The sequence below is a fragment of the Ornithorhynchus anatinus genome, chromosome 3 (assembly GCF_004115215.2).
Source record: "Ornithorhynchus anatinus isolate Pmale09 chromosome 3, mOrnAna1.pri.v4, whole genome shotgun sequence".
NCBI lineage: Eukaryota > Metazoa > Chordata > Mammalia > Monotremata > Ornithorhynchidae > Ornithorhynchus > Ornithorhynchus anatinus.
The window spans coordinates 20,730,184-20,748,465 of record NC_041730.1 but is presented as its reverse complement, the minus strand read 5'-3'; the positions used below and the strand labels follow the sequence as shown (position 1 = coordinate 20,748,465).

Genomic DNA, 18,282 nt, shown 5'->3' with positions numbered 1-18,282 from the left:
ATCGTATTTAAATTAATGAAATTGATAAATTTTATTAATTATATTTAATGTTTGACATTTGTATTGGCATAACTTCTGGTCAGGTCATACGGTATGGTGGCATAGGCAGACAGAACTGGCATTTACTTTAGAATTGGTGGCTAAAATCCCACAATGACTTAATGCGCTCACCATTCTTTAGAGGAACTAAATATATTTTCCCATGATTGTGAAAGCAAATCCAAAATAAATGAGCTACATTTAAAAGAAAAAAGGCTTTGTAGGAAATTCAAAAGCAGTTTTTTTTTTCAAGAAGACTAATCTCTGTAACTATTGTCTAAAATTTTATTTGCACCATTCCACAGTTGTTGATCATTAATGTCTCTGTCTGGAATAATTTAGCTTTTTTTGTTGTTTTTTGGATTCAGTAAAGGCTCCTGTATTCACTTATACCGCACTAAGGCCTCCTTTCCTCTTCTCCCACTCCCTTCTCCATCACCCTGACTTGCTCCCTTTATTCACCTTCCCTCCCAGCCCTACAGGATTTATGTATATATCTGTAATGTATTTATGTTCATGTCTACCCCTCCCGTCCCCAGACTATAAACTTGTTGTGGGCAGGGAATGTGTCAGCTATAATGTACCCTCCCAAGTGCTTAGTACGGTGCTTTGTACACAGTGAGCCCTCACTAAATATGATTGACTGACTAACTTTCTTTTATTGAACAGGACCTAGCAAGGTGTTTGGCATTGAAGTTTTGAACGTTGCCACGACAGAGATGACCTTAAGATGGCAAAACCAAGATAACGCTTCTGCTGCATATACCTATCGCATATGTATTGAAAATAACGAAACTGCCAGAAACGAAACATCTAATGTTCCGAGTGTTAACATCACAGGATTAAGCCCCGGTACATCTTACACGTTCAGAGTAGTTCCACAAGCAGGGGATCACTTTACTGAGGGAGAGCCAGTCACCACCACATCAAAATGTACAGGTAAATGTCAGGGCCCTGAAAAGAAATGCTTCCTAGGGTATAACAGTGTGTTTTCTGCACCCGTTCTGTTTGTTTCCCTGTGTAATTGACATTTAGTTCTTTGGCTTTCCTTTTTCACAAGCATCACGGTATAAATTAGAAAATGAAGGAAGGGGAGGAGTGAGTTCTGGGCTCATTTTGGTAGAAGATGCTACTGAACAGAAGTGTTGGGAATATGTTGTAGATGGATTGCAAGTAGAGTTTGACATCTTAGAGCAGTTGGATCATGCAAAAGGCAATAAAATAAATTATGGATATAGATGTATGTGTTGTGGGGCTGAGGGTTGGGTCAATATCAAGTGCTCAGAGGGTACAGATCCAGCTTATTTTGGTCAGGGAATGTGTCTACCTCCTCCATTATATTCTCCGAATCGCTTAGTACAGTGCTCTGGACACACAGAATAAGTGCTCGATACATATGATCGATTGATTGGTAGGTGATTCAGAAGGGAGAGGGAGTGGGGAAAATGAGGGCTTAATTGGGGAAGGCCTTAGAGGAGATGTGATTTTAATAAGGCTTTGAAGGTGGGGAAGCTGGTGGTCTGTCGTATGTGAAGGTGGAGAGGGTGTCATGCCAGTGTGGGGACATGGGCAAGAAGTTGGTGGTAAGATATATGAGACTGAGGTACAGCGAGTAGTTTGGGCATTGGATAAGAAAAGCATACGGGACTGGGCTCTAATAACAAATCACTGAGGTAAAGTAGGAGGGGGTGAGCCGATTGAGTACTTTAAAACGGATGGTAAGGAGTTTCTCTTTGATGTGGAGGTGGATGGGAAGCCCCTGGAGTGTCTTGGAGTGGAAAGACATGTACTCATCTTATTTCATTCAGTCAGTCATATTAATTGAGCCCTTGCTCTGTACAGCACACTATGCTAAGTGCTTGGGAGAGTACAATATAAAATGAATCCACTTTGTTTATTTAGGCGCTGCAACTTGCTTTCTTCTCTTTTAGTCGCTGCACCTTTGCCTTCATTTTGGTGTGAACCTGTGCCCAAACAGCCTGCCCTAATTCTGAAGTGGAATTGCCCTCCTGGTACAAATACCGGTTTCAAAATGGAAGTGATCCATGGGGATTGGAGGAATGAGACCCATCTTCCAGCCTGTCACTCCCCAAGTGTGACAAATGTGACCCTTTTAAATTATGCCACTTTGTACAATATCAGTGTAACAACCCAGTCCTGTGGAAACGAGAGTATTCCAAGAGAAGAAAGCTGTCTTACGGATATCACGGGTGGGTTATAAAAATTCGTAGCTGGCACTTTCAGCATTATGCAGTGATTGTGATTAAAGGTGGAGGTATCACAATGTACCCCCCTTCAAATGAAGATTTCTTGATTGCCATTCCTTTCATAGTTTGTAATTTGTGTGAAAATTTGGCATTATAGTAATATTTTAGTGAGACAAGGGCTTGTGGTAGATTAACCTGTGGAGAAAATTCTTATTCAGCATCTTGTATTTTATAGATCATGGGATATAACCTGAAAGAGAAGGGATGAGTTTCTCAATAATGAGACCGAGAATAACTAGCAAAAATTATTTCACTGTGATTTAGGAATCTCTTGTGACAGGCAAAATCCACTTATCCCTGATATTACTGCCTTATACACAGACACCAAACCCAAGAGCTACATCATTCAGAGATCAATCAGTGGTACTTATTGAGTGCTTACCGTGGGCAGAGCAGTGTATTAAGCGCTTAGAAGAGTAAAATACAACAGAGTTGGTAGGTACGTTCCCTCCCTGTAACGAGCTTGCAGTTGATGCATATGGGATCATGGGTCTATCAGTTGTATTTATTGAGCACTTACTGTGTGTGGAGCTCTGTACTGAGTCCTACATTTTTATCAAAAATACTGTTTGACAATTAGCAAATACCCAGCATTAATGCACCCAGAGATTGGGACTTTCTCACAAAGATTCTGTATGCTCTGGGCAGGGAGGTTGTCCTGAAGCAGAGAGAGCCTGTGGAAAAAGTGCTACACTTCTGTGTCCTTGCCCCTCTGAAAATACTAAATGGTATCTTACTGGCCTAATGAAAGAGCACAAACCTGGGAATCAGAGGACCTGGGTTCTAATACCAGCTCTGCTGCCTGCCTGCTTTGTGATTTTGGGCAAGTTACTTCATTTCTCTGTGCCTCTGTTACCTCAACTGTAAAATGGGGATTCAGTACCTATTCTGTCTCCCATTTAGACTGTGGGCCCCATGAGGGACGGGGATTGTGTCCGAGCTGATTAACTTGTATCCATCCCAATGCTTGACACAGAATAGCACTCAGCAAGTACCATAGTCATCATCATAACATTGTACAGAACTGGTCATTAGACCTAATCAGATTGTACCCCAAAAGGACAGCAGACATGCAGGTGAAAAGTGTGTAATCCACAACATTGGGAATATTGCTATTCTTACCCTTTAATTCGATTAGAATGGCTCCACCAGGAGGCAAGTATTATCATGTGAAACTTCATTATTTTCTATTATTAATATAGAAATGACTCTCATTTTGGCACAGATCCTCCTGAACCAGTTGAACCACCAAATGTTATTTCTGTCAGTCACAATTCACTGAAAGTTAAGTTCAGTGGGTTTAAGGCTACGAATGGACCAATTAAAGCATATGCAGTAATCCTCACAACAGGGGAAGGTAAGGAGCTCCTCTTTGGTTGAGTTATTTCATGCTGACCTTGCGGTAGTAGCATCATTTTGGTGACCCCTAAGGTTGCTCTGGGAGAGATGTGTCCATGGTGTTACTATGGGTCGGAGACAACTCGATGGCATAAGACAAGACAGTTGTATTTTTTGAACTCTTACTGTGTGCAGAGCACTGTACTAAGCACTTGGGAGAGTACAATATGACAATACAAAAGTAAATGTGCTCATTCAGATAAATATTTGTTTTACACTGTAGCTTTCATTATTTGTAGCTCACACACTCTGTTAGGGTGGTGGTTTTGCCCAAGGGTTTAGGTTCCCATCATGATTTCTGCACAGAGCAGGTTCTTTTTCAGGTGGTGTAATATCACAGCAGTCTTGGTTTTAGGGAGAAAGTAATCAAGTTATCCTTTGTGCATATCACAGTTGGGGGACTGGATTTTCAAAGATGAAGTTTTATTAGTTATTAAAATTTTCCACTAAGGAGGTTTTCATTGCCTTTTGGGTTCTTTGCTTTTGAGAGGTAAATCTAAATTCCACTTGGTTTTACTTAAGGCCTTGGTTCTTTTTTATAGGCTAGCCAGTGGGATATTTGAGTTCCTTAGATGAATGATATCTGGGGGACCTTGGCTGCTTCACCTCCTCCCCCACCCCCAAACAAAATTGGCACCCCATTTAGCTCAGAATCCTAGACTCCATTCTTTTCAACATAGTGGTCTAATAATAGAGACCAAAAACTTGAAATAAATTAATCAATTCTATTTTTCTAGTGCTTACTGTGTGCAGAACTAAGCACTTAAAAGACTACAATATGACAGAGTAGATAGACAAATTCTAAAGTCCAGTGGGGGTGGGGGAGGGGAAGGCCGACATTAATATAAATAAATACAGATTTATTTTATGTAATTTTACGTAAGATTATTTTACGTAAGTGCTCTGGGGGTAAATAAAAGGTGCAAGTCCAGAAGAATAATGATAATGGCTACCCAGTCTTGTGAGAGGCAGTCAGGAATCAAGCATGGTTATCTGGTTTCAGTAACAAATTTGAGATCGTTAAGTGATCTGCACCCTGTCTCTGAGTCAGGGGTAGAGCTGGGAGATTGAGGATTCTTGAGTCCCAGTCCTTAATTTTTGCAAATCTTACACCCTTAATCTTTTCCTGAGCTTATTTTGAATGGCTGTTTGACTCAAGCATTTGATCTGATTTACTTAGAAGGTACTTACTTAAAGAACTGTGGAGTGAATAAAAATAGTATATGGGTTCTTGCTTTTTTGTGAGCCCCTACTTGTTTTAAATGTGAATGTTGTGTTTATTTCATAGGTAACCCTCACAAGAATGTCCTGAACTACTCATATGAGGACTTCAAGAAAAAGGAATCCAATACTTATGTGACTTACTTTATAGAAATTGAAGGAAACAGAGCCTCAGTTTTGTCCGATGACTTGAAATATGAAGTTGAAGTGGGAAATGAATCCACCACAGGAGGCTATTTCAATGGGAGATTGGAACCTCTTAGCTCATACCGGTATTTCCCTAGCTAACCTTTTGTTGTATTTCCAAAGTGTATAGTACAATGCATGGCATTCATTAGGTCCTCAGTAAATACTCTTACTACTAACTACTATTACCCTATTTCAGCTCAGCTGCATTACTTGAAATTTAAAGCCAAATCTTGTATTCTCCCACCCCCCCCCCCCCATTTTTTTTCCTAAAGAAATTTGAATGCTTACATGACTTAACTCCCTTTTCATCTTCCTTTTGACAGCACTAGTATTGCAGGTTTTACCAAATTTAACTTCAGCAAACAAGGACGCATTGAGGAAGAGGAAAGCTATGTGTCATTCACACCATTTTCAAATGCAGTTTCACTACCGCAAGATCCAGGTAAGGAGAAAACAATGGGCAAAAGGGAATAACTTTTTATGTTGGCTGTTATGCTTTCCATAATCCCTAGAAGAAAGCCAGGAAGTAACAAAGTATATACTTCATTCAGTGTTGTGGTAATAATAATGATGATAGCTAATGCTGTAAGATTTTTTTGGTGAGGTCAAAAAGTAGTTGAATGTTTTTGCTTGTCTTGTTCACCATTTCTTAGAAAGTGGGGACCCTCTCTCAAGAGTTTCAGTTGTCTCTTTTGATCTCCTTCTTTGGTGTCTTCAGTTTATGCTCCTCTTCTGCTCCTAGACTTAAAACCGCTAATAGTAATGCCATTGGCCCTTTATCCATTTCCTTTTCACTTGCAGAAATAGGCCTTTTCTCCTTTTCTTCACTCAAGTAGTGTCCCATCCTTGCTTGCCATACCAATATGCTTCCCTATCCAACCTTGGAATGGGGAATTAGTTGTATCCTAAATTGATTTTTTAAAAACTATCCCTGAAGGATGACTCTGCTAATAACTAGCCAGGAGCAGACGAGTGCGGCTTCTCAAAGGAGAAAATTCAAGTTTCCTTAAACCACTTCGGCCTTTTGCTTTTCAAACATTTCTGACATCTGAAGAGCTACCTTGCCTCATCCAGACTGTTGTCAGTTTGTTGTTTTAGGTGAGTGGCACGATTGAGTTCTCATGTGTTTTTTCCACCAGGTGTTATCTGTGGAGCTGTATTTGGGTGCATATTTGGTGCCCTTGTAGTAGTGGCTGTGGGAGGCTTTATCTTCTGGAGAAGGAAAAGGTAATTTATGCTTACTGATTTCATTGTTTGGCAGGGACTTGAACTTTTCATTTAGAGCAAGCTTAGAGGAAGAGCTTTGAAGGGCTGGTGGGGTTTAGGGGAGGAGGGAGAAGCAGAGTGAGAAGGAGGAGAAGAGGGGGAGAGGAAGAGAAGGGAAGGAAAGAGATGGTATTTATTGAGCACTTCCTGCATGCAGAGCACTGTACTAAACGATTGGGAGAGTACAGTACAACAGGATCGGTAGAAACGATCCCTGCCCACAACGAGCTTACAATCTAAAGGCAGGGAAGATTGTAAAGAGGGGCGAAATGTAAAGCAGCACCTACTTCGTCACCACCTCGCCTCTGGTCCTATCTGAGCATTGTGGGGGATTGTGGGGATGATGTAAACTGCTTCCCTGTTCCCCGGCCTCAAAGTCAGGTGCCTGCTTGCATCACCCCATGGAATCCCATCACTACAGCAGCTGGTTTTGGTTGTGACTTCAGAGTTCTTAGCTCCGCTCACACCCAGCTCCCACTCATAATAATATTAATGATAATAATGATAGCATTTGTATTTGTTAAGGGCTTACTATGTGCCCAGCACTGTTCTAAGCGCTGGGGTAAATACAAGGCAATCAGGTTGTCCCTCTTGGGGCTCACAATCTTAATCCCCATTTTACAGATGAGGTACAGAGAAGTGAAGTGACTTTCCCAAAGTCACACAGCTGACAAGTGGCAGAGCTGGGATTAGAACCCACCACCTCTGACTCCCAAGCCCGGGCTCTTTCCACTAAGCCACGCTGCTTCTCATATTGCAAGGACTTGCTCTCACCCTAATCTAGGCTGGAAATAGGCCCCATTTGCACCGTGCTAGACGCCAGGCCCTGCTCTTGATGTGAGGACCCAATCTGCACTTCTGCTCAGCTTCCGTGGCACCCACAAAAACCCCAGCTAGCAGTTGACAAGAGGTGGAGCTGCCATTTTGGCTCTCCCTCCAGTTCTTTTCCAAATACAAGGGTGGGGCAAGCTACCTTGCTACCCTTCATGCCTGAAAAACTGTCTGGGAGAGGCTGACATCATACCCACGGGGCCAACTATGGAGACCAGGACTTCTCTGGCCTCCTGTGGTTTACGGTTGTATTTATGGCTTAAACGCAACCTCATCTAGCTGTCCTAAACTCCTCCTTGAGGCTGTAAGCTCCTCTTCTAGACTTCCTTGTGGGCAGGGAAAGTGTCTACCAATTATGTTGTATTTTACTCTTCCAAGTGCTTAGTACAGGGCTCTGCACTCAGTAAGGGCTCAGTAAATACCTTTGATAGATTGTACCTGGGTTGGCAATATCCTGTGGCCACCTCACCTCTTGTAAATAGAGTTTCTCACCTTTCCTTTTTGAGGGCACTGGAACTGGTTTCTTTAACAAATGCCCAGGCCCGGATTCATGCCCCAGTCCTATCCATTAAGTCAGAGCTCAGATTCCTAGTCATGTCAGCGGAAGTTATGGAGAACTTGTTGCTGAGAGTAAGGTAGGGGTTATGGTAGGATTGTTGAGACTGGAAGTGGGGCAAGATTTTGGGTTAGGGAAATAGTTTTGATACCACTGCCTGGAATTAAAGTTTTAGATTCCTGGTTTACCTTCTTATTCTTTTGATCTATTTCAAGGAAGCAGTCCTCAGTTAAATCTGTAGGAGGTAGATTGCCTGTGGGTGAATTCAGAATACCTTTGGTTTATCAAGTCAGAAAGCCCACTTTCTAGAATTTATTGCAGGGCCGGCTAGACCTGTCACGGATTAGTATTGCTTTTGCATTTGATGTCGAAAGCGTGTGGAAGCTGTGTTTTTCCTTAAGGCCATCCTTTCATATTTGGAGCATATATTTCGTAGCTCAACTGAGGAATGCTTGATTAACTGAAGTGTGCTGCAATTTTTTTTTCTCTCTGAAACACGAATTGAGTCTTTTTCATCTCTTTCACATTAAGGTAACATAGTCACAAGAAAAACCTTGTCACAAACCTGTGGGGCGGGAAGGTGATGGGGCCAATTGCAATCCTAATGTTATTGATCTATGAGGTGGGGAAGGGAAGGAATAAGTAAACTTAACTCTTTATATCAATGTTTTGTTCAGTTTTGTGGAAAATCTGGTAGAATTTAGCCTTAGCTAAAGATTCATAAAGGGCATACATGAAAATTTATTTACCAACAGAGGGTTCCTGTAAAGCTGTGGAATGTTTTACCCGTATTTTTGGTCTGATCCTTTTTTTTTTTTTTGGCTCTAGGAAATATGCAAAAAACAATGAAGTGTCCTTTTCTCAAATAAAGTGAGTTAATATTTCATCTGCAAATCATGATTTTAAAGTTACCCAGTGGGGAATTGGGGAATTTGAGTTGATGTCTTTGATTTCTGCTGGTGCATATGGGCACATCTAAGCAATTAATCAGTCAGTCATCCAATCAGTGGTATTTATTGAGTGCTTACTGTATCTTGAGCTCTGAACAAGGGGCTTGGGAGAGAACAGTACAGTAGACTTGATAGACAGTATTACCTGCCTGCAAGTCTAGATGGAGGTTACTGATGGGGGAATGGGAGAGCACAAGGATTTGTGCCTAAGTGCTGTGGGGTTGGGGATGTGGTGAATATTAAGAGAAGCAGTGGCCTAGTGGAAAGGGCACGGGCTTGGGAGTCAGGTCATGGGTTCTAATCCCGACTCTGCCACTTGTCTACTGTGTGACCTTAGCCAAGTCACTTCACTTCTCTGGGCCTTAGTTACCTCATCAGGAAAACGGGAATTAAGACTGTGAACCCCATATGGAACAACATGATTGCCTTGTATCTACCCCAGCACTTAGAATGATGCTTGGCTCATAGTGAGGGCTTAACAAATACCATAATTATTATTACTATTAATATTATTAAGTGCTTAAGAGGTTTGGATCCATGTGCATAGGTTTAGTAAAGTGCTCAGCACACAATGAATAATAAATACCACTGATTGATTGAAGGAAGGATTAGTAGGAAAAATAAGGGTTTAGTTAGGGAGGGCCTCTTGGGGGAGGTGTGATTTTTAGTAGGGCTTTGAAGGTGTGTGTGTGCAGTGTGGGGCGTGGCGGGGGGTTGAGCATTAAGTTTTTCCATAAGGCCTGATCTCACTACATGTTTTGGCGAGGACAATATTAGACAATGTTTTCCAACAATAGTTTAACATTTTTGGATAGGGAGTGATATGCTGTCAGAATGACCGGTTTTGCACATGGGCACGTGTTTTTGAATGTGGTGTCAGATATGGAAGAGTGACTGACTGTTCATTGTTATATTGAACTCTGCCAAGAGTTTAGTACAGTTCTTTGCACGCAGCACTCAGTAAATTCATTCAATAGTATTTATTGAGTGCTTACTATGTGCAGAGCACTGTACTAAGCGCTTGGAATGTACAGTTCGGCAACAGATAGAGACAATCCCTGCCCATTGACGGGCTTACAATACGACTGAAGAAATGACTTTCCTTCAACATGGAGTTTTGCAAGAACACTAGCTCTCTATCTTATAGGAGAATTGAGAATAGTACTAGAGAAGCAGCGTGGCTCAATGGAAAGAGCCTGGGCTTGGGAGTCAGAGGTCATGGGTTCGAATGCCGCTCTGCCACGTCAGCTGTGTGACTGTGGGCAAGTCAGTTAACATCTCGGTGCCTCAGTTACCTCATCTGTAATATGGGGATTAACTGTGAGCCTCTCCTGGGGCAACCTGATTACCCTGTATTTACCCCAGCGCTTAGAACAGTGCTCCGCACATAGTAAGCGCTTAATAAATACCAACATTACTAATTCTCATTATTAGGTTATATCTAAGACACATTAGTTGATCCTAGCTAGAAGTCCTTCATAGAGGAGAAGCAGCATGCGTAGTGGATAGAGCACAGGGCGGGGGGTAAAAGGTTCTGCCACATGTCTGCTCTGTGCCCTTGGGCAAGTCATTTCGCTGTGCCTCAGTTACCTCATTTGTAAAATGGGGATTGAGACTCTGAGCTCTGCTTGGGACAGGGACTGTGTCCAATCCAATTTGCTTGAATTCACCCCAGCGCTTAGTACAGTGTTTGACACTTAGTCATCCAAGTCATCCAATCAGTGGTATTTATTGAGTGCAAATACAATTATTATTATTAATTCAAACAATTCCAATGATGCCTGCCATTGAGAAGTGCCCCACCCAGGTGGCTTTACCTGTTATGGTGTGGGGCCAGTAGTAAATTTCATAAATACGTCAATGGAATATGTAGTCAATGCAGAGGGAATTTGTTTTTTATTCTGTAGAATTTGTTTTTCAAGTATTGTCTGAGTCACTTTTTTATGAGAAAAATGTGCTGCTTACAATCTGACGTGTGACTGTGTTGAAACCTAAATGCCAAACTACAGTGATTGACTGTTTGTTTTTCTCTCCTTTTTTATGTCAGACCAAAAAAGTAAGTAAACTTATTTATATTTTCAAAATATTTTGTCTTCTTTTATTCCCATGCTGAATTTTGGTATGTTAAATGAATGCTAAAAAGTAGCTTTATTTTTATAGATCAAAGTTAATTAAAGTGGAAAATTTTGAATCCTACTTCAAGAAACAGCAGGCTGACTCCAACTGTGGATTTGCAGAAGAGTATGAAGTATGTGTTCCTCAAGGAATTTAAATTTTAGGGACTTTTTTTGTGGAGGGTGGTGTTAAAAATGCTTCTTGATAGATAATGAGTTCTTGTTTAGGAACTGAGGGTGGGGATTAGACAGGTGTGGCAAACAGTGTATGTAGAAAGAAGATAAATACCAATCTCACTCTTATTGTAAACAGTAAGATCTTTCATATCTTAAAGCAGCCTTAATGACTAACACTGTATAGTTGTAAATGGGCTGTCATAGAGTAAAGGTTTGGCGAGATTGAGGCATTGAATAAAGAAACGAAAACAGCAGCAGGCCCCTTGGGTAGCCAGTAGAACAATCCAACAAGATACAACCGTTGTATTCCCACAGTGCTGAAGGCATTGTCAGTAATCCATGTGTTGGTTTTACCAGCTGTGCCTATGTAAACTGATAATTTCTTACCTTCAGAAGTATCATTTTGAATCAGTCATTCGTATTTATGGAGCCCTCGTGTGCAGAGCACTGTAGTAAGTTCTTGGGAGATACAATATGACAGAGTTGGTAATAATAATAATAATGATAATGTATTTGTTAAGTGCTTACTATGTGCCAAACACCGTTGTAAACACTGGGGGAGATACAAGGTAATCAAGTTGTCCCACATGGGCTCACAGTCTTAATCCCCATTTGACAGAGGAGGTAACTGAGGCACAGAGAAGTGAAGTGACTTGCCCAAAACAGCTGACAAGTGGCGGAGCTGGGATTAGAACCCATGACCTCTGACTCCCAAGCTGGTGCTCTTTCCACTGAGCCATACTGCTTCTCAGACATGTAGACATGTTACCTGTCCACAGCTCAAATGAAACTTGCATTCTTCTTCCCTTTTCTGTCCTCTCTCGTTGTCCTCTCCCTCACTCTCTCTGAATAGAAAAATATCTTGTGGGCAGCAGTAGTTGGGAGAGGACTATGTCGTCCCCCACCAAAGGCATCTATCAATTAAAACAAACTGCAATTATCATTATTATTAAGAAACCGTTTAGCTGGGGAAGTCATTTTGGAGGTGTTTTGGGGTTTGTATGAGTGACTTGTGGAGGTAGTCGTCTGTATTCAAGCAGTAGCCACAGATACTGTGTGTAAACCCAGTCTGGAAAGCGGTTTTATGAGCCTCGTTTAATCTTACATTTAGGATCTAAAGCTCGTTGGAGTTAATCAACCCAAATATGCAGCGGAAATGACTGAGAATAGGGGAAAAAACAGATATAATAATGTTCTACCATGTAAGTTATTTCATTTGCTTGGTCAAAATTATCTTGTTTGTTTTTTTAACTGATAAATGTATGCATAGACTAATAAGCAAAAGTAGCATCTTCTAAATTTATTAGAATTATCGATATATGTAGAATACTTACCTGAATGCACCAGATGCCTATAAAAATTATCTCAGAAGTTAAGTTGTAGGGTCAAGGGATGTGGGTAGTTTTCATCTGTGTACGTTTTCCCAATGCTTAATACAGTATAGTAATCAGTCAATCAGTGGTGAGCACTCAGAAGATACCATTGATGATTATGCTGCTGAGAGGATAATGTAGTAGAGTAACCGTCCCCCTCCCCCTTGCCCCGGTCTTCCCTGTTTTCTGCCCCAGTTGACTAGCTCGCATGCCCTCCCTTTCAGTCAGTGAATCAATCAAACGTATTTATTGAGTGTTCGCTGTGTGAGGAGCACTGTACTAGTAATAATGATATGTCTTAAGTGCTTACCATTCGTCAAGCACTGTTCTAAGCCTTGGGGTAGATACAAGATAATCAAGCCAGAAAGTCCCTGTCCCACATGGGACTCACATTAGGAGAGAGAACACGTATTGAATTGCCATTTTACAGTTCAGGAAACTGAGGCACAGAAAAGTTAAGTGACTTGCTCAAGATCACCCAGCAGGGAAGTGTCAGAGCTGGGATGAAAATTGAAGTCCTCAGACTCCCTGGCACATGGTTTTTCCATTAGGCCACTGTGCTGAGGGCTTGGAAGAGTACACTGTGCCAGAGTTGATCGGCATGTCGCCTGCCCAAAAGGAGCTTACAGTCTAGAGAGAAACTTACAATACCTGATCCGTGGGAACTTTCGGCTTTTATCCTGATCACTGCCCCGAGGCACCAAAGCCCCCAGACCAATCCCACACACCGGATCATCGCGGATCCAGCCAAAGTCTTCCTCGAACCAACTTTGGACTCAGTTTTGACGATTGACTTTCTACTCTATGTTTGTTGTGATCAACCAGTCAGTATAAGATTTCCAGCTAGGATTAGGTTTCTAACTTTTAGCTTTATGTGCTACATTTTGGGTTAGTACTTTGACTCAGCATGTATGTGTTTAGAAGGTACCTGTTGGTAATTTTGCAGGTTTCCTGTACATGAAAAAAAGCAAAATCCTTTTGTTAACAAGAAAAGTCACATTATATATGCTGAATAATAGTCCACAAATCCTTAAAGAAAATGTGCAGAATCTCTGATTCGCAGTGCTGTAGTTTCGTTACTTGTATTTCACTTTTTATAATAGTTCCATTCTATAAACGTTGTTTTCTTTTTATATTGCAGATGATATTTCTCGGGTTAAGCTTTCCATTCAAAACCATATGACAGATGACTATATTAATGCAAACTACATGCCCGTAAGTCACTCTGTGTAATTGTTATAACTGTTTGTTCCATAATATTTTAAAAATATACCTATCGTCGCCTAAAACTGAATTAATTTTTCTTTTAAGGGATACCACTCGAAGAAGGATTTTATTGCCACCCAAGGACCCTTACCTAACACATTAGATGATTTCTGGCGTATGGTCTGGGAGAAAAATATATACTCCATCGTTATGTTAACCAAATGTGTTGAACAGGGCAGGGTGAGTGTCTTTTGAAAAGATTTAATTTCCTTTTTTAACTTGAGTAACCTTCGCCACCCAGGAGTTCAAAATACGGTTCTGTAAATTCATGTTACTTCCCTGCTGCCTTGCCCTACTTGTTTGGAATCACAGAAAGTCACATCTCCTCCAGAAGACCTTCCCCATTTAAACCCTCTTTTCCCCTCCCTCTCCCTTCTGGGTCATGTGCTGAATTATACTTTCTAAGCGCTTAGTACAGTGCTCTGCACACAGTAAACGCTCAATAAATACGACTGAATGAATGAATGAATCTGTGTACTTGGATTTGTGACCTTTGGGCGTTGTATGTTTGCCCCACTCTCAACCCTACAGCACTTACGTATATATCTTTAAATTCTGTATTGTAAATTATTTATATTAGGGTTTATCTCCCCCTCGATACCGTAAGCTCATTGTGGGGAGGAACGTGTCTGCTAACTCTGTTATACTCTCCCAAGTGCGTAGTACAGTGCTCTGCACATAGTAAGCGCTCAATAAATACCATGGATGTTGAAGATGATGTTGGGGGACATGGTTCTAGGCCTGTGGTACCACGATTCCCTATGTGTCAGGGTGTGGCTTTTCCCCTGCCCGCAATGGAGACCTGGAGACCTATATCCAAGGTGGCCAGAAGGTCACCCCCTTCTCCCTTAAATCCATGGAGCCAGAGTGGTCAGAGGTGATTGGGTTGGTGATGTGGGGCTCTGAGTTCCCATGACAACATTTATTATTAGAGTATACTCTCTTTAGCGTTTAGTACAGTGCTCTGCACTTAGAAAGTGCTTGATAAATACGACTGACTGTCAAGCAGCAGGGCTTAGTGGAAAGAGCAGGGGCTTAGGAGTCAGAGGACGTGGGTTCTAATCGCGGCAACATCACTTGTCTGCTGTGTAACCTTGGGTAAGTTACTTAACTTCTCTGGGCCTCAGTTACCTCATCTGTAAAATGGGGATTAAGACTGTGAGCCCCACATGGGACAACTTGATTACCTTTTATCTACCCCAGCTGTTAGAACAGTGCTTGGCACATAGTAAGGGTCTAGCAAATACCATTTAAAAAAACTCCCAAAAAAGCCTAACATTGGCCCATTGGTTTCCATAGCCTGTGTGACTCAGTAGAAAGAGCCTGGGCTTGTGAGTCAGAGGTCAAGGATTCGAATTCTAACTCTGCCAATTGTCAACTGTGTGACTGTGGGAAAGTCACTTAACTTCGCTGTGCCTTAGTTACCTCATCTGTAAAATGGGGATTAAGACTGTGAGCCTCACGTGGGACAACCTGATTAACCTATATCTACCCCATCCTTTAGAACAGTGCTGTGCACATAGTAAGCGCTTAACAAATACCAACATTATTATTATTCTGTGGGTGTTGGATCATTTTTCCTGGTCTGTGAAAGGTATAGTAATTTAAAAAAGAAAATGTATTTTCTGCAATTAGGTGTTTTTTGTTTTAAAACTTCCAAGTAAAAATTGGCAGAAATCACACTTAAAAAGTTTGCCATTCTCATTGTTTCTTACTGGGGGTAAATGCAGTATCGTGGGGATTAAAGATGACAGAATCATGGGACTCTTTTATCTTTGAACTGTGACTGAATTTGCACTCTGGAGGTTAACTCTTCAGGTTGTAAGAAATGTTTGACTATACTGAGCTTCCAGTAAAGCTAATGTTTGGAAATGGCCTTTGCATCATGAGAACAAATCCCTCATGTATTCATCTCACAATAAAAGAACACTGTTTTATTCATGGAGAGATTACTGTAAGGTTGTTACTGGAAACTGATATTAAACTAATGCTAACAAAGTGTACATGGTGTTGAGAATTACCCTTATCTAATAATTGTGGCATCTGTTAAGGGCTTACTATGTCCCAAACACTGGGGTAGAAAGTGATAATCTGGCCCCTCTTGGGGATCACAGTCTGAGTAGGGGGGAGAAAAGGTGTTGAAATACTTGCTTGCAGGTGAAGAAACTGAGGCATACAGAAGTGAAGTGACTTGCCCAATGTCATGCAGCAGGTTTGTGGAGGAACCGGGATTAGAACCCAGGTCCTTTGACTCCCAGGCCTGGACTCTTTCCATTAGGCCTTACTAGCCAGGGATCGATAATTGGAGTGCCAGATGATGGGACCTAGTATTCCTGCAACATGATTCACTCATCTTTTCCACTGTTCGTGACATGGTCTTTTTAGCATATTGGTCTACACAGTTTAAGAAGAAAATTGGTATAGACCTGGTGACTAATGCCTTTATTGGCATTATTCCAAATAGTCATTTCTTATTTCCTCTACCTAATTAATGTCAGACCCATTCACTTATCAAGTAAGGTACATACATTTGGTGCTAAATGAGCAGGAAAAACTGCTGATTTCTTGGGCTTTTCTCTAAGTGTACTAGATGGGCAGGGGGAAAACAGGGTTTTTTTTGAATATTTGCAAGATTGCCATACATCGGAATAGGTGTCTCGGCAAGGGTAGTAACGATGTCTTTTTTCTTCCATTTAAGTAAAGAGCAAAGCTGCTTACTAAGACAAGTAAATCTTGAGGAGCAGTAATCATTTAGCAGCTATATTTTATTTTGTTCACTGCCAGTGGAGTTAGTATGGCTTCGTAGACAAAGCCAAACAGGAAACTCAGTGATTGTTGTTCAATATGTGATTCTGCCATTCACTCACCATATGAATTTGGGGAAATTGTTTCTGTGCCTTAGGTTTTTAATACGTAAGTGAGAAAGTCAGGACGTTATCAGTAAACAGCTAGTTCGACAACCCAGCCCCCTGATGAAGAAAGCAATTAACCATTCAGGGAATCAATCAAGCAGTGGTATTTATGATCACTTACTATGTGCAGTGCACTGTGCTAAACTCTTGGGAAAGTATAATGCAACAGAATTTGAAGATGCAATCCCTGCCCATAAAGGAGTTTTCAGTCCACGGCGGGGAGAGAGGTGAAAATAAATCCTGGACAGGGGAAATAGTAGAGTATGAGGATGTTTACCTAAACGCTGTGAAAGTGTTTAAAGGGAACTCAGCCAACTGCTTAATCGACCCTGAGGGGAGGGCAGATAGGGGAAGTTATGGCTTAGTCAGGGCTGGCTTTGTGGAGGAGATGGGATTTTAGGAGGGGCATTTTTGAAGGTGGGGAGAGAGGTGGACTGTCAGAAATGAAGGGTGAAGGGTGAGGGAGTTCCAGGCCAGAGGTAGGATGTGGGTTGTAGTAGGAGATCCGCAAAGTAAGGTTGGAGGGGGGAGCTGACTGACTGGCTGAAAGCCTTCGGTAAGGAGTTTGCGTTTGATTTGGAATTGGATGGGCAAACATCTGAGAGTTTTGAGGAGTGGGGAATGTGGACTGTGGGTTTTTGAGGGGGTTTTTTTAGTGCGTTTGGACTGGAGAAGGGAGAGGCAGCAGGTGGGGAGATCAGTGAAGAGGTTGTTGCAGTAATCAAAGTGGGGCATGATAAGTACTTGGATTAGCGGGGCAGCAGTTTGGATGCATCCCTTTCTTGCTTTTGCCAACTTCACTGTTGTGCTGATGGATTGGAACTGTTGGGCTCATAAGTTACCGTGAACTAATGTATTTCCTCAGAAAAGTGAAAATAGGGTCTAAGATTCCATTTTGGCCCTACATTTCCTCCTTAGAGTGCCATATATATATTTATTGGTATTTGTTAAGTGCTTACTATGTGCCAGGCACCGTACTAAGTGCTGGGGTAGATACAAGCTAATCAGTTTGGATACAGTCCTTGTCCCACATGGGACTCAGCCTTAATCCCCATTTTACAAATGACTTAACTGAGGTACAGAGAAGTTAAGTGACTTGTCTAATGTCACACAAATGAAAGAGTATAGCGTTTCTTTCTGTTTTATCCTTTGCACTGGGTCTCTGTGTATTAAGGAAATCTAGAATTGTAGAACAGTCTTTACTGTGGTTTCTCCTGTTCATTCATTCAATCATGTTTACTGAGCTCTTACTGTGTGCAAAGCACTGTACTAAGCGCTTGGGAGAGAACAATATAACAATAAACAGACACATTCCCTACCAATGAGCTTACATTCCAGAGGGGGAGACCGGCATTAATATAAATAAATTACAGATATGTATATGCCTCGGTGGTATTTACTGAACACTTACTGTGTGCAAAATATTGTACTAACGTGCTTTGGTTGATGAAGTAGGAAGTCAGTTTTTAGTGTTGTGAAAAGTTGCGTGGGATGCATTTGCAGTTCTCCAAAGCATCACTTCTGTTTTATTTTTCGTTTTCTTTTAGACAAAATGTGAGGAGTACTGGCCTTCCAAACAGGCCCAGCACTATGGAGAAATAACTGTGGCAATGACATCTGAAATTGTTCTTCCAGAGTGGACAATAAGGGATTTCACAGTGAAAAATGTGAGTAATTCACAATACGCTTTCTCTTTCTCTTCTGGTGCCTTTATGAATAATTG

At 41.4% G+C, this 18,282-nt stretch overlaps 1 protein-coding gene across 1 annotated transcript in view; it reads left to right on the top strand.

The window, feature by feature from the left end:
- PTPRJ (protein tyrosine phosphatase receptor type J) overlaps positions 1 to 18,282 on the top strand; it is a 163,680-nt gene that overhangs the window by 137,512 nt on the left and 7,886 nt on the right. Inside the window, exons 10-22 of the mRNA XM_029060042.2 lie at positions 709 to 978; positions 1,971 to 2,249; positions 3,532 to 3,663; positions 4,993 to 5,197; positions 5,438 to 5,556; positions 6,254 to 6,341; positions 8,596 to 8,637; positions 10,765 to 10,773; positions 10,878 to 10,965; positions 12,120 to 12,210; positions 13,523 to 13,596; positions 13,693 to 13,827; positions 18,107 to 18,226. Coding sequence (XP_028915875.1) covers positions 709 to 978; positions 1,971 to 2,249; positions 3,532 to 3,663; positions 4,993 to 5,197; positions 5,438 to 5,556; positions 6,254 to 6,341; positions 8,596 to 8,637; positions 10,765 to 10,773; positions 10,878 to 10,965; positions 12,120 to 12,210; positions 13,523 to 13,596; positions 13,693 to 13,827; positions 18,107 to 18,226 — 1,652 coding nt within the window. The remainder of the gene's footprint in view (positions 1 to 708; positions 979 to 1,970; positions 2,250 to 3,531; positions 3,664 to 4,992; positions 5,198 to 5,437; positions 5,557 to 6,253; positions 6,342 to 8,595; positions 8,638 to 10,764; positions 10,774 to 10,877; positions 10,966 to 12,119; positions 12,211 to 13,522; positions 13,597 to 13,692; positions 13,828 to 18,106; positions 18,227 to 18,282) is intronic.